This window comes from Antechinus flavipes, chromosome 4 (assembly GCF_016432865.1).
Source record: "Antechinus flavipes isolate AdamAnt ecotype Samford, QLD, Australia chromosome 4, AdamAnt_v2, whole genome shotgun sequence".
NCBI lineage: Eukaryota > Metazoa > Chordata > Mammalia > Dasyuromorphia > Dasyuridae > Antechinus > Antechinus flavipes.
Window position 1 is genome coordinate 74,345,640 of NC_067401.1, and position 24,492 is coordinate 74,370,131.

General features: G+C 35.6%; 1 protein-coding gene across 3 annotated transcripts in view; it reads right to left on the bottom strand.

The window, feature by feature from the left end:
- CCDC18 (coiled-coil domain containing 18) overlaps window positions 1-19,431 on the bottom strand; it is a 98,875-nt gene extending 79,444 nt beyond the window's left edge. For all 3 annotated transcript variants that reach the window (XM_051993328.1, XM_051993327.1, XM_051993329.1), the window contains exons 1-6: window positions 18,911-19,431; window positions 15,285-15,419; window positions 14,040-14,214; window positions 12,591-12,761; window positions 11,974-12,080; window positions 9,552-9,680 (exon numbers count right to left, since the gene is read on the bottom strand). In XM_051993328.1, coding sequence (XP_051849288.1) covers window positions 9,552-9,680; window positions 11,974-12,080; window positions 12,591-12,761; window positions 14,040-14,214; window positions 15,285-15,419; window positions 18,911-19,356 — 1,163 coding nt within the window. In that variant the 5' untranslated portion in view covers window positions 19,357-19,431. The remainder of the gene's footprint in view (window positions 1-9,551; window positions 9,681-11,973; window positions 12,081-12,590; window positions 12,762-14,039; window positions 14,215-15,284; window positions 15,420-18,910) is intronic.
- Between the last annotated feature and the right edge of the window lie 5,061 nt (window positions 19,432-24,492).

Sequence of the window (24,492 nt, forward strand, 5' to 3'; positions counted from 1 at the left end):
CTTCCCGAGTTATTTTTACCTTCTGAATCCAATTCTCCCTGTGCAACAAGAGAACTGTTCGGTTCTGCAAATATGTATTGTATCTAGGATATACTGCAACATATTTAACATATCTAGGACTGCTTGCCATCCTGGGGGGAGGAGGGGGGAGGGAGGGAGGGGAAAAAACGAAACATAAGTGATTGCAAGGGTTAATGTCGTGTAAAAATTATCCTGGCATGGATTCTGTCAATACAAAGTTATTATTAAATAAAATAAAATTAAAAAAAAATATATTACTGCCTTAGTAAAATAAACTAAGACTACAATTGTATTTCATAAAAAGATAGGCATTCCTTCAACTGACCCCCCTGTTGCCTTCCTACCCTGTATAATTCTTATGCATATCTGTCTGTCAATAATCCTCCAAAGAAGACTCAAAGTATCCATTAGGATTCTTTCTCTTAATTTCTTCATACTAAATATCAATAGCACATGTGGGCTTATCTACTAAATAGACTACCTTAATTTCTTTTATAGCTAATATATTTATTTAATGATATATATTATGCCACTTTTATATCTGTTTATTGTACATTTAATCATATTTTATTGTTCAGAATTTCAAATCTCTCCCTCCCATCTTACTTTTCCTCCTCCTTCTCCCCCTGAGAAGGCAAGCAATAGCTTATTACACATGTGAAATTATGCAAAACATACTTTCAAATTACTCATTTATAAGAAAGGAAGGAAAAAGGGAGGGAAGGAAGCAGTGAAAGAGAGAGGGAAGGAAAGAGGGAGCAAGTGAAAAAATTATATTTTGCCTAAAAAGACTTACACGAACAGATGCTGAGTGAATAAGCAGAACCAAGAGAATATTGTACACAGTAAAAAGATTATGTGATGAATAACTATGATGGACTTGGCTCTTTTCAACATTGAAGTGATTCAAAGCAATTCATCTAGATTTGGGATGGAAAGTGCCATCTGCATCCAGAGAAAGAACTATGGAGACTATATGCGGGTCAAAGCACAGTATTTTCACCTTTTTTAAATTATTGTTTTGGTTTGCTTGTTTTTTTTCTTTTTTGTGTTTTTCCCCTTTTGACATGATTTTTCTTGCACAGCATGATGAATATGGAAATATGTTTAGAATAATTGTACATGTTATCTTAGGGACAACTGTATGCTGTCTTAGGGAGTGGTGGGCAGGGAGAGGGAGAAAATTTTGGAAAACATGATGTATTGGCAAAAGCAAATGTTGAAAACTCTCTTTGCATGTATTTGGGAAAATAAAATAATATTAAATCTTTTTAAATGTTTTAAAATTATACTTCAACTTGCATTCAAGAGCTCATCAGTTCTCTGAAATTAATAACACTTTTCATCACGAGTCCTTCAGAATTTTCTTAGATCAAAGGCATGACAGTATTGATGGATGCCCAAAAGCCTACTAAGAGTCTTTTTGTTTTGTTTTGTTTGTTTTGTTTTTTGCTGAGGCAACTGAAGTTAAGTGACTTGCCCAGGGTTACATAGCTAGAAAATATTAAGTGTCTGAGGCAGGATTTGAAATCAGGTCCTCCTGACTTCAGGGCTGCTCTATCCACTGCACCATCTAAGTGTTCCTAAGAGTCTTAATGATCAAATTCATCCTTTAAAAAATGGAAGTGATACCAAGGAAAACCAATGCCCAGATTTCATACAGATATAATAAAGCTAAATTTCAGGCGCAGAATTAAGATTTTGGAGATGTTTTCCTTTAGTTCACCCAGCATACCTTCTACACAACAACCTAGAAAACATGCCAGACCAAATTCTAAATGGGAAAACCCAGGAAAATGTCTCAGTGAGTTACATTTCCATGCCAGTAGATAATATTTCAAACCCAAGCTTAAGAACAGTCACCAAGTTTAAGAAGACAGTGAAGTCGTTGACCTGGGTGATGACAGAATGGCAGTGCCAGGTAGCATTCTAACTCTTAGGGACTGAAAGGGGGCCAAGACAATGTACTAGAGCAGGAAGTAAAAAGGCAAAAAGAGAGCCCAGGGGACCCACAAACTAGTGCCAGGTGCAAGAACTAATGCCATAGAAGAAATGATGCCATATGGCAGGTATCCAGTTTCAACTGACAGACCCAATAAAGAGAGAAAATTTTGAGTGAGTAGGATCTTAGTTGAATGCTAAATACAGAACAATTTCTGAAAACTTTGTTGTGTGGTTCTGAGCTCAGGAGCAGAACAGACATTCAATTCTAATCTTTAGCCCAGAACTTAAGTCTGCAATGGAATAACTAGGAAAAGCAACTAAGACAAAAGAGAAGGCAATCATTTAGTTGCTCTGAACATGCAGAATATCTCTCAGTAGGCTAACAGTGAATGAATCAAGCAGCAGTCTATATTCAACTATACACAAGCCAACAGGCTGAGAGAGCAATGAGATATATATATATATCAAAAAGCATAGTGTTTAAAAATTTTAGAAAATAAATGAGCTATGGAGAGAAATAGACAATAAATTAACTCTTCTCAGACCTAGATAAATCTAGGCACAAAATAAATATAAAAGAAGCAAAGAGAATTTTAGAAAAGTTAGATATGATAAGACTTCTGAAATGGAAGTATACCTATTTTTCTCAGCTGTATAAAATAATGTCCCAAAAATTAATCATGTATTATTAGGACATAAAAAACCTCTCACAAACAAATGCAACTTAATCCTAAAGAATGAATGGATCAAAGAACAATCCAAAGAAGCAATCAATAATTTCATTAAAGATAATGACTAATGAGACAATATATCAAAATTTGTACAGTGCAGCAAAAGCATTACTAAGGGGAATACTTATATTTCTAAACATTTACAATGCTAAGAGAGAAAAAGAGCAGATCAACAAATTTGACATGCAATAAAAAAATTAGAAAACCAACAAATTAAAAGCCCTCAATTAAACACTAAAGTAGATATCTTAAAAATCAAAGGTAAGGTTAAGAAAATTGAAATAAAACCAATCCCTCCCCCAAAAAATGCCTAAGAAATAAATCTAGAAGCTGGGTTTTGTAAAAGACAAAAGATAAACCATTGTTTAATTTTATTTTTAAAAAGAAAGAAGAAAATTAAATTACCAGAATCAAAAATAAAAAAGGGATTTTACCTTGAATGAATGAAGATGAAATAAAAATAATGATCAGGAGTTATTGTACCCAACTAAACACCAATAACACTGACAATCTTAATAACATATATGAATATGAATTGTTCATCTTAACAGGAAACGGAATACTTAAATAACCCTATTTTTAAAAAGAAAATCAAATAAATCATAAATGAATTCCTTAACCAAAACTCCCCAAATCCCTTAGGATTAAATAGATTTACAAAAGAATTCTACCACATATTTAAGGAACAGTTAATTAATTTCAATACTACATAAACTAAAAAACATAGGCAAAGAACTACCATATTCTCTCTATGACACAAATATAGTATTGATACTTAATCCAGAGAGCGCTAAAACAGAAAGAAAAAGATAAACCAATTTCGCTAATAAATATTGATACCAAAATTTTAAAGAAAACATTAGCAAGAAGACTGCAGCAATATATTACAAAGCTCATATGTTATGAGTAACATTGTATTTATAATAGGAATGCAGGTCTGGTTCATTATTAGAAAAACTATAACCATTACTGATCATATATAACAAAAACAAAAAAATAATAATTATTTCAATAGATGCAGAAAAAACTTTTGATTAAATACAATACCCATTCCTCTTTAAAAAAAAAAAAAAAAAAAAAAAACCAACAACACTAGAAAATATAGGAATAAATGGAGTTTTCCTTAAAGTGATAAGCAGTATCCATTTACAACTAAGAGCAAGCATTATTTATAATGTAGATAGATAGATAAGCTAGAAACCTTTCCAGTAAGAGTGAAGCCGGGATGTTCATTATCACCATTATTACTCAATATTGTACTAGAAATGCTAACTATTACAAGAAAACAAGAAAAATAAATTGACAATAAATAAAGGCAAAGAAGAAACAAAATTATCACTTCTTTTCAGCTGATATATCATCAGAACTGGTTCATATAAGGAAGAATATATGCATGTGTGTCTATACCCAATATATACAATACATGTACATACATACACACACACACACACACACACACACACACACTCTCTCTCAATTGAAAAGTAGGAGAGAAAAGGGATTTTTAAAAAAGGAGGGGGAGATGATAAAAAGGAGGAGAGAATAAAGAGGCAATGGTCAGAAACAAAAGTCTTTTGAAAGAGGAGAGTAAAAAGAGGAAAAGGACATCTTTTATTCTTTAAAAAAAATCTACGTTATTATATGGGAGAGGTAACACAGAGCCAAGAAGGAGGGAGAGTGTGGACAAATATGATTATATAAAAAAACAAGACATCAATAAAAACATATTTTAAAAGTTAATCTGTTCAATATACTCCTTGAGATCTGAAACTGTAAACTCAAGGCCTGTATCTTCTTTATTTTTTTGTGAAGTGCCTTGAATCAATAAACGAGAGAGAGAGAAAGAGAGAGAGAGAAGTATAAATAGAAGAAAACAGAATGGAGAAAAATGCATAGTTAGTAATCATTAACTGTGCAAGACAATGGGATGAACTCATCCATAAATCAGAAACAGATAGCAGAATAGATTAAAAACTGGAAGCACAATAAACATTATTTATAAAGGACACACTTGAAATAGAAAAGCCATTAATTAACACAAAGTTAAAATATAGGGCTGGAGCAGAATCTATTATGCTTCAGCTAAAGTAAAAGAAAGCAATTATGATCTCAGACAAAGCAAAAGCGAAAATAGCCCTAAGTAAAAAGGATAAAAGATACCTATAGAAAATGAAGTAATATCAAAAATTTTACAGTTTCTCAGTTAAAAGCCTCATTTTTCATAAAACAATGCAGCCAAGATTAGAAGGGAAGCATAAAACTGGGGAAAAAAATTTTACATACAAGGGCTCTGATAAAGGCCTCATTTCTAAAACATATAGAAAATTGACTCAAAATTATAATACAAGCCATTCTCCAATAGATAAATGGTCAAAAGAACAGACAATTTTCAATAAAGAAATTAAAGCCATTTCTAGTCATATGAAAATGCTCTAAATCACTATTGATTAGAGAAATGAAAATTAAGACAACACTGAGGTACTACTACACACTCTGAGGTTAGCTAAGATGACAGGAAAAAATAATGATAAATGTTGGAGGGGATATGGGAAGACTGGGACACTGATACATTACTGGTGGAGTTGTGAATTAATCCAACCATTCTGGAGAGTAATTTTGAACTATGCCCAAAAGGTTATCATATTGTACATACCCTCTGATCCAGCAGTATCTACTGGGCCTATATCCCAAAGAGATTTTAAAGAAGGGAAAGGGATCCACATGTGCAAAAATATTCTAGCAGCTTTTTGTAGTGACAAAGAACTGGAAACTGAAAGAAATGCTCATCAGCTGGAGTATGGTTGAATAAGTTATGGTATATATACATAATGAAATATTATTGTTCTATAAGAAATGATCAGTAGAATGATTTCAGAGAGGCCTGGAGAGACTAACATGAATTGATGCTAAATGAAGTGAGTAGAACCAAGAGAACATTATACATGGCTACAAGAAGATTATACAATGATCAAGTCTGATGGATGTGGCTCTTTCCAACAATGAGGTGATTCAGGCCACTTGTGATGAGGAGAGCCATCTGCATCTAGAAGGACGACTATGGGTACTGAATGTGAATCACAACATAGTATATTTTATCTTTTGTCGCCGTTTGTTTGCTTTTTTTTGTTCTCATTTTTTTCCCCCTTTTGATCTGATTTTTCTTATGTGACAAGATTTTTCTTATGTGACAAGATAAATGTGGAGATACGTTTAGAAGAATTGCACATGTTTAACATATATTGGATTGCTTGTTGTATAGGAAGAGAGGCTGGGGAAGGGAGGGAGAAAAATTTTGAGCACAAGGTTTGGCAAGGGCAAATGTTGAAAACTATCTTTGCGTGTATTTTGATAATAAAGCTATTTAAAAAAATTTAAGTCTCATTTTTCAAATATACAAGGAATTAAATCAAATTTACAAACATAAGTTACTCCCAAGTTGATAATAATCAAAGGATATGAACAGTCAGTGTTCCAAAGAAATCAAACCTATCTATATAGTCATATGAAAAAATGTTCTACATCACTACTGATTAGAAAAATGCAAATTAAACCACCTCAAACCTAAGGAGGGGGATGAAGGAAAAGACATTAATGAATTTCTAGTGGAGTTGTGAGCTGGTCTAGTCATTCCGGAGAACAATTTGGAACTATGTCCATAGAGTTATAAAACTGTCATATTATTTGACCCAGTAATACCATCACTAGATATATATCCCAAAGAGATCAAAGAAAAAAAGACTTATCTGTACAAAAGTATTTGTAGCAACCCCTATATGGTGGCAAAGAATTGGGAATTATAGGGATAACCTACCCACTAGGGAATAGCTGGACAAGTTTATTGTGGTTTATTATTGAGATGAAACATTGTGCAGAATAACTAATACTATAATGATCAACTATGAAAGATCAACTACTCTGAACAAAACAATCATTTAAGGCAATTGACAAGAACTCATAATGAAAATTCCTCTTTTCCTCCAGAGACAGAATTTATGAGCTCTAAATATATAAACTGAAGCCTAACTTTCTCATTTTATTATTCTTGCTTTTGTTTTCAAAATGACTAATATGGACAGATTTTCATAATTTCATTCATAAAATGGGTATTATATTGCTTGCCTTCTAAAGAGTAAGGGAGAAGTTGGAAGGAAGGAGAGAATTTGGAACTCAAAATTTCTAAAGAAATGTTAAAAACAAAAAATAATAATTTTTAAAAGATTAGAAAGGTAGGGGTGGGTGGGATTAAGTTATAGAAGGCTATGAATGCCAAAGGTTTTTATATTTAACCCTGAAGACAATAGGGAGCTACTGGAGTTTACAGATTATAGTGATGTGCTCAGATCCTCACTTCAGAAAATTCATTTGGTAGCTGTAAAAAGCTATCCAAGTAGTCATAATCAAAATTCAGAAAGGCTTAGCGGCAGACTAGTGAGAGTCTGATGTCAACTATGAGAGGGGTCTCTCTTTAGTCAAGTATTCTTAGCATTATATCATTCAACATTTTTATCAGTCTTGGAAAAAGGCTTAGATTACGTTTGTTAAATTTGCAAATGATACAAAATAGAATAATAGCTAACACATTGGTGGCCATTCAACAAGCATGTATAAAGTATAGAAATACAAGTCTTCATAAACAAAATCCCTTGTAAGGATAAAAAAAAAAAGCTTTTAAAAATTGTACTTTTTTTTTTCCAATGGAAGCAGTGATTAAGGAGCAGAAGAACAAAATTATGATGGGTAAAAATTCAATATTATTTTAAATTATTTATATTGTTCCCATTCATTGTCCTTCTGTCTTGGGAAAAGCACCATGTAAAAGAAGAATGGAATAGTTTGTATAAAATAGTTGCCAGAACGTTGCTTCCCCAGTCACTCTCTCTACCTAACTCAAGTAGAATAACTCAAAAATAAATAGGACTATAGAATTCCAAAACAAAAAGAGATTTTGCTAGATTTGAAGGAAGGAGGACTTTGGGCTCAAATTCTTCATCTGATCCTATGTGACTGTGGGCAAGATACTTAACCTCTTTAATGCAGTTTCCTCATCTCTAAAATAGGGAGATAATACCTATAGGATTACCCATATTTTTTGTGAAACTCAAAAAAGAAATGGAAAGCACTTTGCAAATATTCAAATGTACCATAAATAAGCAACATTATTTTCCCATGACTGTGAATAACAGGGAAATGGAGATATGAAGACAAAGGAAGAAAATGTCTAAAATTTACCTTATACTATTTTAATTCCTGTTTAGCTCCTCCTTCTATAGTTGGTATTGTTATGTTGATACAGCATGGCTTTTGTTGGTATAGCATGTTGCTATCATGACACAATTTCTGTTTGATATAGAGAAGCTAGTTCTGTATATCTAAAACCTAAGTTAGAAAAAGGGAAACAAATGACACTTCCAGTAGATCTAGGGAATAAAGAGAATGAAGACTACTTTTTGCCTTCAATAGTTCTGGGACTGACAAATAGGTTTGCCCTTCCTCCCATTCTTGATGAGATTTTTTCACTTTCTTTTCTGAAGCATCTCCAATCTCTGTATTATTAATTTTGGAGACTAAAATCAGATATGTGGTCCACTTTTTGGGAGATTTTCATTGATGTGCTACTTAACACTGATCAAGATCTACTATGGATAAAGCATTATTTACCTCTATCATCAACTTCACCCAATAAATCAGCATTTATTATATGCCAACAATTAGAGGTTCAAAGACAAAAAGAGACAAAGACAAAGACAAAAAAGATGAAACAGTTCCAGCTTATGTTACTAGTGGGAAATAGACATGTGACTATATAGACACACAAAACAGATGAAAAGTAGTTTTTTGACAGAGAAGACACTGGTAGCTGGAAAATTCAGGAAAGGATTCCTGTGACACTTAAACTGAGTTTTAAAAGAAAGTAAGGATAAGAGGAAGGAAGGCAGGCACATTCCAGGCATGGAGATTGCCAATGTAATACCTATATGGGAGTAGAAGGAAGATAAGTTTGGGTGGATGATAAGAATGCAGGAAAAGGATGAATGAGAATAAGACAAAAGAAAACCAGGGTTAGTGAAAGGGCTTTGAATATTTCATATGTAATCCTAGAAGTGATAAGGGGCTACTAGAGTTTATACCCAGTAGGAAAGTGACAGTCAACAGTCTCAAAACTGCTTTAAACACCCTAATCTCCAAGGTCCTCAATTTACTCATTTTCCATGACCTATTTTCTCAGTCCCACAAAGACACGGTCATATCTTTGATATGGTCATCACCTACAAATTCACTACTTCTACATTCAAGAATTCTCAAATTCCTTTATCTAATTATAAACTCTATTTTATCTCTTTCTCTGCTTGCAACCCCAAACCGAATTCATCATCCTCACTGTAAACTCCAATATCCTCAAAAATGTTTGTTCTTTAGCAGGCCATCATCATCCCTTCATGGACTACACTCTCCTCCCTTCTGCATTTTGACCCCTTTGGTGAGTCGGTTCAACTATTCTCTTCTCTCCCATCCTTTGCCTCTTTATCTGATAGACAATCCTGTCCTGCCGAGCTTCAGTCCTAGATTATTGCAAACATCTACTGGCCTTCCTCCTTCAGTATACTGCTGAACCAAGCTGGAAAAAATTATGAAACTGTGCTAACACTCTTCTACAAGAGATGAAATTCTCATTATCAAATGAAGAAAAAATGCTGACATTACAGAATTCTCATTAAAAATATTTTAACCAGTTGATTTCAAAATTCCTATTTAAATTACCCACCTGTTAAAAATACTTAATTGCAAGTATAAATAGATAATTAAAGTGTTCCCTTATATTTGCTAGAATTAAAAATGATTTCATTTTTTAAATACCTCTTTCCTTGTTTACTTTGTTCAAACAAATCCAGTTTCAAATTCGAACATTCCTCTTTCCATTTCTGTAAACTTTGTTCCTTTTCAATCACTGTTTTCTGGCTCTGTTCTAATTTATCTTCTGCTTCCCTATGAAAAGAAATGAGCATGAGGTTTTAAGACAATAAAGAAAAGATTATTTTAGAATTCTGGTATTTTGTATACATTATAGGGTATTCCTATAAGAGACAATAAAGTTGTCTCCAAAAACAATGCAAAGAGAAAATTCTGAATCTGACATTTCTTGAATTAACCTTTCTTAGCTCAATGAGTCAGCATATGTTCCTCAAGTTTCAAAATTCAATCCATTTAATATTTTTAATGAAAACAACATGGTAATAAATATATAGTAATGAATAATAACTCCCATAACAATAATTAGTAGGTAGTGATGAGAAAAACTATCATTAATTTCAATGTTTTTATTTTATTAAATACAAAAACATCCATATATATTTTGAAAAAATAATGTATTTCTGTGATTTCATCAATAATTCTTATATTGAGATGCAGGACAGTCATTTTTATAGGCTTGTTTTCTACCACAGAAAGGAAGGTTCAGATATTCTCATGAGCTTAATACCTATTTAATACAAGGTAAAACAAATTATTTTGAAGCAATTAGAAATGCACTGGATAGAACGATGGAACACCTCAGAAAGACCTGAATTCAGATCCAACTTTAGACACTGACGGTGTGACTTGGGTAAATCATTTAATCTATCAGTCACAATTTCCTCAACTATAAAATGGGGATAATAATAGCACATATCTCCCGCAGTGCCATCATGAGGATAAAATGAGAAATTGTAAGGTATTTTGCAAACCATGAAGCACTATATAAAGGGTAGGTATTATTGTCAAGCAAATATTAACATAATCAGAATTGCACACAATCCATGACCAAATATCAGCCTCAATGATACTTAATTTTTCTAGAAACTCAGGAATTTGCTATCTAGCTTTCTTGCTATGTTCATTAGGTAGATTTTGCTGCTTACCCATATAACTAACATTGGGAAATAGTTTAGCAAATGAACCAGAATGGGTTGTCTGGTTAAGTAAAGGAAATGACAAAAAGAACCAACACTACCTATCCATTTCAGTCACTAAGTGACCTCTACTCCAAATATAACTCTAGGAATAGTAACAGAGTCCACTCTACCCAGAGGCCCCCTTAATCCAAAACATTAGCCACCTCTCCTCCTTTTCAATTCCCTTCTTCATCAAGGGAATCTAGGAAAAATGACAGCAAGCTGCTTGAGGTCAAAGAAGCCCCACTATTCCTCTTTATGTGTGCCAATAGAGGCCAATAGGGATTAGGGTATGTAGTTGGGGCTCAATGAATGTCGTCTGACTGAATAAAGGAATTAAAACAGCAAACAAGACAGTGAGGGTTATGAGAAGGTAACAATTCTTGATAAATTTATTCGTTATTACATGATTGCCTTCATTTTATTCCAATACCACTAATAAATAAACAATTTATTAGGAAGAAAAAGTACATCGCAAAGAATAAAAGCTACCCTCCCATCACTGATTAGTGGATTACTATTCATGTAACTGAGGCAAGGGGCCCTTAGACTCTCTGAGCCTTCTGAAGATCCTCCTATCTATAAATCTACGATCCTGTGATTTTAAGCACCTTGTTTTCAAGGTCTGATTGTATCAAAAAGGATAAGAAAATTAACTAGTTCAAACTTTAGTCAGAAGGTATAACAGGGTTTAGTCTTTTTTTGACTCAATTATTGCATTTTATAATGTGACCCAATAACAGTATTCAAATAACTCTTTGCCATTACTTTGAATTGCACCTGGAGAATAAGACTTGTTTTCAACTACTACTAATTTTACTTCCTCTGCCCACTTATTCTGCATGAAACAGTCTTTATCTTAAGTTATAAGGAAAGAGAAAAACTTTTTCCAAATGAAATAGCTATTTGCTCAGCTATTTTCATCAACTTTTTTCCCTTTCAGTCTCTGGTTCCTCTCTATCAGAAAATTAAGTAAAATTAAGACACAATGAGAAGAGTGCAAATCTCAAAACCCCATTTGTGGTGTGTTTGGTTTTCTGCCAGTGAAGATTAGTTACATTACATGATGGTATAAAATGTAACAAAAATAGGATAATTTTATATATCATATATCTCTAATTATTAGAAATGTATATTTTAATGAAGTGGCACAAGAAACAAATATATCACTATACATACAAAATGCAACATAATAGAAAAGAAGGCTCTGAAGATTAGATTCAGTGAACATTGGGCACTATTTCTAAAAAACTGAATGCCGCTGACCATTAAGAATATAAGAGAAAAAAATAAAATTTAACAAGGCCATACATTTAAGATAATAATATAGAATATTTCTTATTTTCTACCTCAAAACTTTATCTTGAGCTGAAACTTCTGCTTCCAAATTTATAATCTGTTCTTCTAAAATTGGGACGCTAAAGGACTGTGACTGAGTATTTTCAAGAACACAAATCTGAAACACAAAAACATATTTAGTCTCTCTGAGCCTGTTTCCTCAATTGTAAAGTGAAACTGAGCACCCACCCCAACGATGAATTACAAAACTGATAAATGCAATTAAAGTTTCAGGAGGTAACCACCAACCTCTTTCCTTTCAGGACCTAAGTATCAAAAGAAACAACTCTGTTCCCCCCTCCTCTTTTATTGATCTGAAGGTCATATTTACTTACCATTAACCTTAACATTTTAAGTATCTCCAGTTATTCGGGGAGAGATGGTAAGAGGTGGGACTACACATAAAGGAAAGGGAACCAACTTTCCATTACCCCAGAGTATATAATACCAATAGTTGTCCTACTCTAAAAAACTCTAATTGGTATTATACAATAGCTATAAATAAAACTGATCAAGAAATAAGCAATACTAAACACCAGAATAATATTTTTCTTTAATCAGGAAATGTAAAAAAGGATAAATTGCCTTTTACCCTAAACATAAGTATTTACCATTTTAGGATACATACTTTTGTTCTTGATTGTGTCAATTCAAAATGGAGAGATTCTATTTTATTCATTAGGGCATGATTCTGAGAGATCAAAGAAGCATTATGTTGGCGAAGTTTATTCAGTTTCTCCCGAAGGCCTTTATTTTCCTGATCCACACTTGTGTTAGTGATAGAAGATGCAACATAAGACTACAGCAAAAAAAAGAGTCATCTATTTTGGATCATTTTACTTTAAAAAACCAAAGTTATTTTACATTACAAATGAGAAATAAAGATTAACAACAGTTTTGTCAGTCACTGAGTGCTAACTATTTCTTTACAGCTAGGTCAGTCAGAAAGTGGAGTCAGTCTAGGTGGATTTACTATCTTGAAATTATAGTAATAAATAAATGTTTTTCTTCCTTCTTGATCTGGTTTTTCTTGCACAACTAGATGGCTGTGTGAATGTATACATATTGATCTGGCATGTATTTTGGCGTATTTGGCATGTATTGGACTGCCTGCCGAGTGGGATAGAAGATGGGGGGAAGAAGGGTAAAATTTGCGCCAGGGGATATGCAGGGGTCAATGTTGGAAAAATTCCCCATGCATATGCTTTGTGAATAAAAAATTTTAATTTTAAAAAGTAACAAATATGACTTAGATAAGGCATTTAATTAGGAGAATATGTAATAGTGTTCTGGATTTCACAGAATAGAAGAAAGAGTAATAGATATGGCTGGCAGTGTAGTTCACTATTTGTGGGCAACCTTGGCTAAACAGCTTAATCTTTTTGTGTCTTAGTTTCCTTATATGTAAAGTAAGCACATTAGACTAGATGTATCTCTAATGTAGCTTCCAGTCTTAAATCCTATCATCTTTCATAGCATGTGTAGGAATTTAGGAATTACTTCTATCTTCTGGCTTGAATCAGTTCATTGAACTAGTAATGCAGATTCCTTAAAAAACAAAATTGTTCAGTTCCCAAAATTGGAAAAATTATTAAAGTAGCCATAAATGAGTACTATTAATTTCTGAATCCTAAGGATAATAAGTATAGCAATAATAGGGTCTGCTATTAAGAAATAATTCCTCTTGGTTAAGAGCAGACCCTTTTATTGGTTAAGAAACTGCCACCCTAATCAAACAATAAAATCAAAATCTAAGCACTCATCATAGGTGGAGGTGGAGCTTAAAAACAAGGACATAGATGACAAGCCTTACCTTCATATAGCTAAAATTAAGTGCAAATAAACTGTGTACATATAAAAGAAGATAACTAATATTATATAAAAGATAGAAAATATCACTTGCCCTAAAATTGACACTTTTTAGGAAGGAAATATGAACAAGCACTGCATTGTCTATGTGCTCAAAACTATATACTAGAGTTATGAGAAATACTATAGATAGACAGTCTCTATAAAAACCATTAACACATTCAGAGAAGAAATGTTTTATTTTAATAAAGCTAAAAATAATAATAACCTTGTCTCTTGATTTTCTTTGGAAATCACTATTGCTGTAAGGCATTTTACCAACATTTTTATGAGTAGAATAATTTATAAGTCCAGGGTGGAAAGGTTGAACAAGATCATCCACCGAGAGTCTCTCAAACCTTGTTGGATGTATACCATTCTCAGAAGTGTCAACTGCATCAGTACTAGGAAGAAAAAGAAAAAAAAAAATTCTTCTATCCCTTAAGTAAATATATGAAAAAAGCTCATAAGTTCAGAGAAATGAAAATTAAAAAAAAAGAAATAATGGATTCATATATTTGAAGTTACTGGTTCTTCTATTTAAATTTTATTTCTTTAAAAATTAAAATCCAAAGTCCACTTCTTGCTCATGAGCAAGTCACCAATCTTCTAAAGTTACAAAACAGCCAAGATTTCTCTTCATAGAGTACTAAAAGACTAACTTTAACCTTTGTACATAAATTTTAAATCACAATTTAAATATTTTTTTAAATTTATCAAATTCAATCAACGGATTTTTCTAGGTAATTGAGTCATTGCCCTACCTCTCCTTCAAAGAGATTATCCTTAAGAGTAAAGGTGATGTGGGGGACTGACAAAAAGTACTCTAAGAAAGTTTAAAGGAATAACTAATGTGAAAAGGATCCTAAAAAAGAGATGAGAAAATAGTCTGGTCATAGGGAAAAGTTAATAGTTTAGTCTGTATACACAGAATATTTATAGAGAAATAATGTGAAAATAGTTTGGAAAATAGAATAGAATTAGATTGTAGGACATTTTAAATGTCATCTTACAAAGTTTACATTATACAATGAAAAGTCTGACTAAAGAGATTTTTTTTTTTTAAGCAGAGGAATGTCATGGTCATAATTTTGTTAGGAAGATTATTGAATAGCCATGTGTAGAATGGATTGGAAAGGAGAAAACTAGGAAAAAGAAATACTAGTTAGGAGCCTGCTACCATACTTTTAGAGATAAGATGAGGGTCTCACATGTCCAGATCTTAGTTTTTTCATCTATAAGGAAAAATATGATATGTAATTCAGATTTCCCAATCTGAAATTACTAGGATTATTTGATTCCATGCTACAATTTTTTCTTAAATTTTTTCAAAATAGAGTATTTCTATTTTTTAATTGTGGACTACTTTTTCCTAAGCTGGGAAGAAAAAAAATTTCAGAATTTTCAATTTTCCTGATAGGACAATAAATTTAGGCATAATGTACATAATTCTAAAAATTATTTAATCACTTACATAGAAAGCTCTTCTAAATTCTGTAAGCTCCATTCTGTTTTCTCTAATTCATTTCTTAATGAAGCAACATTTGCTAACAGATTTTCTTCTTCATTATCTTTACTGTAGTATTCCAGTGTAGTGGGTTCTATTTGGCTAGGGGGGAAAAGCCACATTCTTTTATTAGCTTTTTTGATATGTCACATAACCTCTCTCAACTTCATTTCCTCATTTAGAAAAATTAAAGAGTTGGACTAAATTACCTCTAAAATCCCTTCTACTTCTAAACTTATATTAACCTCTAAATTACGAGATGATTTTATTGTTTAACATTAGCAATTTTCAAATCTTTAATCTTCAGATTAAGTTGATTAATTTCGGCTTTTATCTTTCATAATGTAAAAATTAGTGGATTTTCTATTTTACTTAAAAGCATCAAGTCAATGAAAAATCTGACAATCATATTGGATAAACTTATTATCTAATCCAAATTCATTAACTGTTTGGCTTTATATTTATTCTTATTTGTACTGATAAAAACCCATTTTCAACAGTTTCCTGGTTTTGTTTTCCAAAACTGGTTCAAATATTCCCTGTATAAAAAACATGATTTTTATCACACCCTCATAATTATCTAGAAAAAGGAATTTGAGGGACTTTGTAATAAAATGTCACAATAAAGAGCTACAAAATAAAGCCTCATGAGGTTGTAGCTATCAATGGCAAAACTGTTCAGCCCAATCCATACTGATTTTACTTTTAAAAGTTTTATCCAATGTGGGAAAACTGGGTCACTGATACATTGTTGGTAGAATTGTAAACACATCCAGCCATTCTGGAGAGCAATTGGAACTATGCTCAAAAAATTATCAAACTGTGCATATTCTTTGATCCAGCAATGTTACTAGTGGGCTTATATCCCAAAGAGATCTTAAAGAAGGTAAAGGGACCTGTATGTGCAAGAATGTTTGTGGCAGCCCTCTTTGTAGTGGCCAGAAACTGGAAACTGAGTGGATGCCCCTCAATTGAAGAATGGCTGAATAAATTGTGATTTATGAATGTTATGGAATATTACTTTTTCTGTAATAATATTCTGTAAGAAATGACCAGAAGGATGATTTCAGAAAGGTCTGGAGAGACTTACATGAACAGATGTTGAGTGAAATGAGCAGGACCAGGAGATCATTATATACTTCAACAACAATACTATATGATGATCAATTCTGATGGACATGACCCTCTTCAACAATGAGTTGAAACAAATCAGCTCCAATAGAACAGTAATGAATTGAACCAGCTACACCCAGCAAAGGAACTCAGGGAAATGAGTGTGAACTACTACATAGAATTCCCAATCCCTCTATTTTTGTCCACCTGCATTTTTTATTTCCTTCCCAGGTTAATTGCACACTATTTCAAAATCCGATTCTTCTTGTGCAACAAAATAACTATATGGACATGTATATATATGTATATATATATTGTATTTAACATATTTAACATGTATTGTTCTACCTGCCATCTCAGGAAGGGGGTAGGAGGGAAGGAGGGGAAAGACGGGAACAAAAGGTTTTGCAACTGTCAAAGCTGAAAAATTACCCATGCATATATCTTGTAAATAAAAAGCTATAATAAAAAAAAGAAAAAAAAGAAAAGTTTTATCTAAATTAGAAAAGATTAATCTTCAATTAGCACCTCTATAAAGTTGTGAATATTATACTTTTAGAACACGAACTTTCCCCTTCATCTCCCACAAAATCCCATTTTTTAAACATTAGTATTTCAATGATAAAAGTAGTTGTATTAATTTAGGATTATGACAATTTTCCTTCTTTTATGAAATCTTTCTTTCTAAACCTGAAATTAAATTGCTCTCTCAGGGCCCTTAAACTCTGTACATCATTAAATATCTCTCCAACCTCTTAACACTCTTATTAGCATGTCAGGGACTTATTATGGCACTCCTCTCCGAATTCCTGCTCCCCCCAAAATATGGAGATAATATACCTGCTGAAGAAGCGAGGAACTAAATAGTTTACAATCTCAGTAACTAGTAACTGATGCCAAATCAGTTGCATTGGAAATTTTCGGAGTAACTTCACAGACACCAAAATACAGATTTCGGAGGTGAACAAATATGCTGAACTGACTGGAATTCTTAAAATTTCTTTTTGGCTTGAATTAACTTTTCCAGAGAAAATGGGCTGCCCACCAATTCTCTTAACCATCCTGTCTTACCTTTTTTAACCTGATGTCTAACTCCCTGTGAAGAAAAAGGGAAATACAGGGGAAAATTGGGTATAAAGTGAACTATAGGAAAGGCCATTGGAATCCAACACTAAAATAGAATTTGTCAGCTATTTTACTGAATTTGAACATATATATTTAATGTAAAATTCTCCCAATTAATAGCTAAGAATAAGAAGCCTATTGGCATATGTCCATAAAAGTAACTATGCATAAATATGCAAATGTACATGTATGTACATATATGCGCACACCGATTTTGGGGGCGTTTACAGGAAGAAAGGTTACTTTTATCTCCTCACTTATTACAAATTGGCTTCTTAAACAATATCGTATAAAAAGGCGATAATAACTCCTAAGGAATCGACATTTCCCTCCCACTCTTCTACGTCATTTCAAAGTCCAAGAACAATGAATTTATTCAAGATGACGCTCTCTTCCCACCCACATCCACCAGCAACTGGAGTGGACAAGTCCCTCCGGACCCTTCGCATCCTCAGTAACATTCGTCTCTAGGCACAACTGGGCACAAATCGGCTGACAGAGAATTAGGGATGTCATTTTCCCCTCCCCCTTCCAAGCAAACTTCTCCAGGCTTTCCGCTTTCTGCCGAGGGCTTAAAGGGCAGACTCCTACATGGACACACACCTTAAAGAAGCTCTTGGATGGAGGCTGCTGTGACTTGAGGAGGAAGAGGATGGGAAATTTTCCTTCAGCCCCCAATTAAGATCTGAACCAGGACCAAAGACGTGCCTTGAGGACGTAAAGGTAGTAATTTGGCTTCTCCCTTTTCTTGAGGAAAGAGAGCCAATCCTGTCAGGCTCCGACCACCCAGAGAGGCGAGGGAGCGATGGGAACCCGAGTTCATGGTTCCCTCCGGCTGACAAGAGATGGACAACGGCGCTCTGCCCAGGCCTGGTTCCAGGCTTGTCTCTCAGAACTAATCGCCCACCACCGCCGCAGGTGCAGTATTTGAAGGCAGAACCCAACCCCGTGGCAGCGAGTGCCTCTGCTTCTCCTCTGGCTTCAGTTGCTACGGCTTGAGGCCTTTCTAATTAGGCCCACTTTGGGAAAGGTCCGAGCGGCCTGGCCAAGGTTCTAAGTCGCACGCCTGCCTCCCTGATACCTCTGGTTTGTAACAGCCGCGAGAACCGTTAAAAACACCCCCTTCCCGACTCCCCTATACTGCGCAAGCGCAAGACGCGTCTGGGATGCGCACAAGGCCTTTCGGGGACTGTAGTCCAGGAGTCTCGTCCAAGTTGCGCCTTTCGGCAATCCTAGGAACTACATTTCCCACAATTCTTCCAAGAGGACAACGGCGGAAGGGGGAACCTGAAAGGTCCCTTCTTTGGGGCGTAACTTACCGAGAGTCCTCACCCGGTGTTGTAGCCCTTACTCACCGGTTGGATTGTGTTGGAGATAGCTGCGGAGGTAGAGGCGTGGACATCTCGGGCGCCCGGTAGAGAGTGGCTGTGGATCTGGTTTGTATTTTGTTCCCATGAGCGGACGAGTAGTGGTCCTTGGTGAGAAGAGTTGCTAGTTCTAGGGTTGAGGCTGTGAGTGGGGCCGGCTGGAGCGGCATAGCGTTGTCCGGAGGTGACCTGTGGACAGCCGCCCGAGACTCCAAGTAAATCCTCTTGGCTAGTCTCCGGTAAAGAGAGGACGCTTGCCACCGTTTCAGAAAACCGGAAGGTCCCAAGCTTGCCCAGTTGTTGACAGACCCGGTCGAGATGGACGAACCCAGGGTCTGGATCCCTCTCTCTCTGTTACTGGCTGCTGGCCCTTTGGTGCTGCTGCCGCCTGCGGCGTCGGGCTTCTCACCTTCGCTGGACAGCGACTTCACCATCACCCTTCCGGCCGGCCACAAGGAATGCTTTTATCAGCCCATGCCCCTCAAGGCCACGCTGGAGATCGAGTACCAGGTAAGCCCCTGCGGACCACTCCGCGTCCTCCCGCCGCCCGCAGCTGGATGACCCCCACCCCCACCCCCCGTACCTCAGGGACAACTGTCTTCACTAATGGGATCAGCAAAGTACATTCTGGAGAGGAGCGGGGCCTCCCTAAATGTCGCCCCCATCCCCCGGCCTGTCAGCGCGTCACTGGGCGGGGAAGGCAGGCAGGCAGGCAGGCAGGCGTGACCAGGGCTACACCATCCGCCCCCTCCTCTTTGCCCCACTGGGAACCAGGCTGGAATTAGTGATGTCCGAGACTTTCCCCTTTGTTTCATAACGCGCCCGTCGCTTTTCCGGCCAGCACTTGCCAGCGTTGGGGATGAGTTGCGGGACGCTGAGAGACGTTGTGAAGGGATGGACGCCGTTCACGCACATTTCTCCCACTCGTTCCTGCACCGAAGTCTTTTACTTCTGTAAAGCATTCTTCCCTTGAGACCGAGTTGTGGTTATCCTTGCCTTAAAACTAGATCCTTTGAGTAGTTGTCCTTTTTTCCTACCAACTACAGTAGATTTGGGTTAACGGTGTGAGCTCTTTTCTGTTACCTGTTTTCAAAGTCTGTAACTTCCGCCTGAGTTTTGTTCACTGCGGCTGCATGGCGAAGAGCAGAAGCAAATCTGAGGCCTTTATAAGAAATCAAGAATTTAATTAATTTTAGAAATTAAGACTTTTAAAAGAAATTTGTAAGTTCTTATAAATGTCAAGCCCTCATTCTCTTTGTAGTTAGTTCTAAACCTTAAAATGATTTAGCTTTTGGGGATGTTTGTCTTTGGCCTTCTTCCTTCCCTCTCTTCCCTCCCTTTGCCCTTTTTCTACAGAAACTGATCAAAATTCTCTTTAGTACATATTGAAGGAGAAAATATTATTATCATCTAGTTCTTTGAACAGCAGCTGAAAATGGGTATATTTTTCTGTTTTGCTTTTCTTTTCGTTTTTTTGTTTCAGTTTTCAAGGCCAATCACACACACACACACACACACACACCTATCAAAGCACTTGCTGGTAGAATCTAAGTGTGACTGAAATGCCTCCTGCTTCCAAGCTTCCTTTCAATCATAAGTTTGTAAAAGCAGAATCCATCAACTTTCTCTAACCAAACACACTAGAAGAAAAAAGTAGGCAAGAGCAAAAAATAACAACTTTTTTTTTTTGTTTATATTTAGTACAGATTCAAAACAATTTTGGTACCTATTTTCTCACTGAAGAATAGTCATTACTAAAATGAGCTTATAAAAGAATTACAAACAAACTATTTTTCCCTAGAGGCTAATTTTTCAGCTTAATTAGCAAAAATTAAGCTAGAACTACATTGTAAAGGAAAGATTCTATCTTGTAGACTAAAAGGTCTGCAAATAGTGTTATAAATATAGTGAATTAAGAAGGGGGAAAAGAGCACTAAGGAAGAAGGAGGAGCTGTGATTCATCGAAGGCTTCACAGATCAGGGGTCATCCAAACTGAATCTTGAGAGAAAAATCAGGATTCTGAGATAAAGAAGCAGTGCATCTCAGGCATTGACATGGTTTATGAAAATACACAGAGATTGGAGATGAAATGTCAAGTTCCATGGATAGTTAGTACACTGGTTTAACTAGGTCTAGTATGAGAGAAGGTTAGACCCTGACTGTATGAGAACTTTAGTGTCAGAGAAGGAATTTGTATTTTATCCTCATGACAATGTGGAGAGGCACTGGAGGTTTTTTTGAACAAATAAGTAAGTGACATGATCAGATCTTAGCCTTAGGATTATTTTGGCAGCATATGAGAAGAATGATCAATAATAGCAAAGGCTTTTTTTAAGCATGGACTGAATCTAAGAATGTAGGAAGTAAATAAAGGATTAAGTGAATTAGGAGAGAAATGGGGAGATTGAATATGAGATATGATGGGGAATGATCAATAGGACAAGTTAGTTCAGAGATGTGATCAAAGGCAAAATAGAGGCATTTCTCTTTATAAAAAGATGGTCCACGTCATTGGTAGGAGTAAAGAGGAGAGGCTGAGTAAATATGTACAGAGATTTTGATTTGTAGAGTGGAGCATATTGTCAATGTGTTACTTTTTATGATCTGCAGTAAAGTAGAAAGGAAAGATAATTATTGGAAGAAAGTGGTATGTGGACTGGCATTGGTAGTTTCAGGTGAAAAGAGGTTTAGATCAGCTCTGATAATAGAGAAGGCCTATTCGAAATAGGTAAATATAAATTAGTAGTGAAAGTAAGTAGCAAATAAGGTAACTTTGTCCACCTGTGTTTAATAGCTTGGGAGAAAGCATATGTGATAACCCAAGCTTGAGGACCTATAGAGTAAAGTGCAAGAGAATCGTGGGTGGAGGATGGTGTACATAATTGAGCTGATATAGTCAAGTTTGTAAAGAAAGGGAAGGGAATCTAGAGAAGGGATGATGGGTTAAATATATGGAGATAGTAGGAGAGGAGTACCTACTCTCTAAGCACATAGTTTATGTAATGTAATGATGTGGTCAATCTAGTTGGTGAATACTTAAGGGAATGTGGTGATGTAATGTTCCACAGCTGCGCATGCCCACTGTGATGTGGTGATGTAGTCGTGCTGGGGTATTTAAGAGAAGTCCTAGGAACAGAGGGCTCTCTAGGCTGCAGTGATCTCAGCCACAGAAAAGACTTCAGGCTCCAGACTCCATCTTTGATCAGCTAGGTGTCTGCCCTTCTGCCTCCTTCACTTCACTCCTCCACTAAGCCCAAGGCCTCGGGCTGATTGATCCTGAGGTCCACCGGAGAGCTAGCCCTGGACATTACAATATGGAAATAAACATTATTTGAGTATTTCTCTAATAAAAGCCTAATTTCTCTTTCTCTCTCACACACACACATACACACTCACACACACACTCAGATACCACCCCCCCAAAAAAAAATCACCTATTACCTTAAGTATATATACTTGACTAGAGTGAATACATCAATAGCTAAAGAATTATTATCTCATCAGCTATACTGAATCTTAAGTATACCTTTTCAGAGTTCCAGCCCTCTACAGTTGATAACAGCTGGAACCTAACAATAATTTACATATTAAGATAGGTCATTCTGATCCCTCTGCTTCAGATTCTTGCCTCACCACTGACCCTTGTAAAATGGGTGCAATTTCTGATATACTTCCTGTTTCAATATTTTTAGGTTATCTTAAAGGTACCATTAATGTGTGCATTTATGTGGCGGGAGTTCTTTGTATTCCTAAGCATAATTTTCATATCTTAGATATATTTTACTTAAGTAAAGAATCATTTTTAATGTTTGTTAGGTACATAGCACTGTGTATGTACTATAAGGGATATACAATTATGTAACTATTATAAATTTTCAGTTTGAAGAGATTTCAGAAGTCATTTAATTCACTCTATAATCAATATATGAATATCATCATCATCATCACTAAGTGACCACGCCAGTTGAACTCACTATATCACAAAGCAGCCCACTCTATTTTCAGACAGTTGTAAATATATAGGAATCTTAGCCTTTGGTTGAACCAAAATCTCCCTCCCTGCAGCTTGAATTCATTTCAGTAAAACATTTATCAATGAATCTTCTTGCCACTGTGCTAAGTGTTGGGACTATGGAAAAAAAATTGTCCTTACCCTCAAGGAACTTACATTCTGCTACAGATAGATAAGCAACCCTAAGTTAAATTGAGCAGGAGAGAACACTAACTTGGGGGAACAGAAAAGAACTAAGTCTTGAAAAAAGGTAAGATTCTGAGAAGTAGAGATGAGGATATCCTAAGATGGAAAGTGGGATGTAGGAAATGGAGTATCAATTCAGACAAGTAATGCATTTTGGCTGGAATATAAAGTGAGTAAAGGGCATGAGTGCAATAATGTGAGTGTGAATAAATCTGGAAAGGTGGGTTGGCCAGGTATGGAAGGCCTTAAAATCTGAGCCAAGAAATGCAAATTGGATCCAGTAGCCACAGTTTGTGTTATGGACTCCTTTGGCAGTCTAATGAAATCTAGAGAGCTTTTCTAGGAATAACAGTGATTTTTTAAAAAATCACAATTGGAGAAAATGCTTCATTTTAGTTAGAGATTAATGAAAATAAGTGTGATGACCGTGTATTTAAAGTCTGCTGGAGTCAGGAATTCAGGTTAAGGGAAAAATCGTCACTCTTTATTCTTTTTGAGGTGAAGGGGGATTGTGATAGCAATATGGGCAGCTCTGCAACAGGAAGCCAGCAGAGGTGAAGAGGGATTGCAGGTGAAGGGGGATCGCGATAGCAATGTGAGCAGCTGTGTCAAGAAATTAGCCAGCAGTCTCTCTTTCCGCTTCTCTTTCCACTCCCCTGCCTCCACCCACCAAAATCATCATTTCCTATACAACACATCAGGACTTGCACAAAGAGTGGGCGGGGGCCATTCTTTCTCTAAGCATATATATATTAATAGAGTATGATCCAATTACTATTTAGCCTCATGTGCTTGGGACCTCAGTGCATCAACTTGAGTCTCGCCCATTACATCTCCCGCTTTCTTTTGTTTTAGAACATAGGTGGTCCTGCCATCCCTGACTCCTCAGGGAGGTCAGAGTCCCCAAGGGGAGGGAATCACACCCTCCCTGACTTCTCAGGAAAGGAGGTGATCACGACCCTCCTGACTTCTCAAGAAGGGAGATGAAAGCACTAAAAAGGAAATGATCACGCCTTCCCTAACATCTCAGGAAGGGAAATGAAAAGCACCAAAGGGAAGTGGGGGTTGATAGCAGGTTTCTGGGCTGAAGGGTCTTATTGTGCACAAACCCATCAGCATGGGAGGTATTACACAAGCACATAGCAATAACGCAGAGGCTATTAGTGATGACTCTCCCCACAGTCAGTGCAGGCTTGATGTAGTGTAACAAACATGAATTATACACCCAAGTAACGGTATAACAAACAATATAAATCAACATTGTGTTGTAAAAGACTGCCAGAAGTCTAGAAGGAGAGTATGTAAACAGCAGTCACACATACGCCTTCTTCAGCAGCCAAGAGATAGTCCAAAACCAATCTATTGTCCATT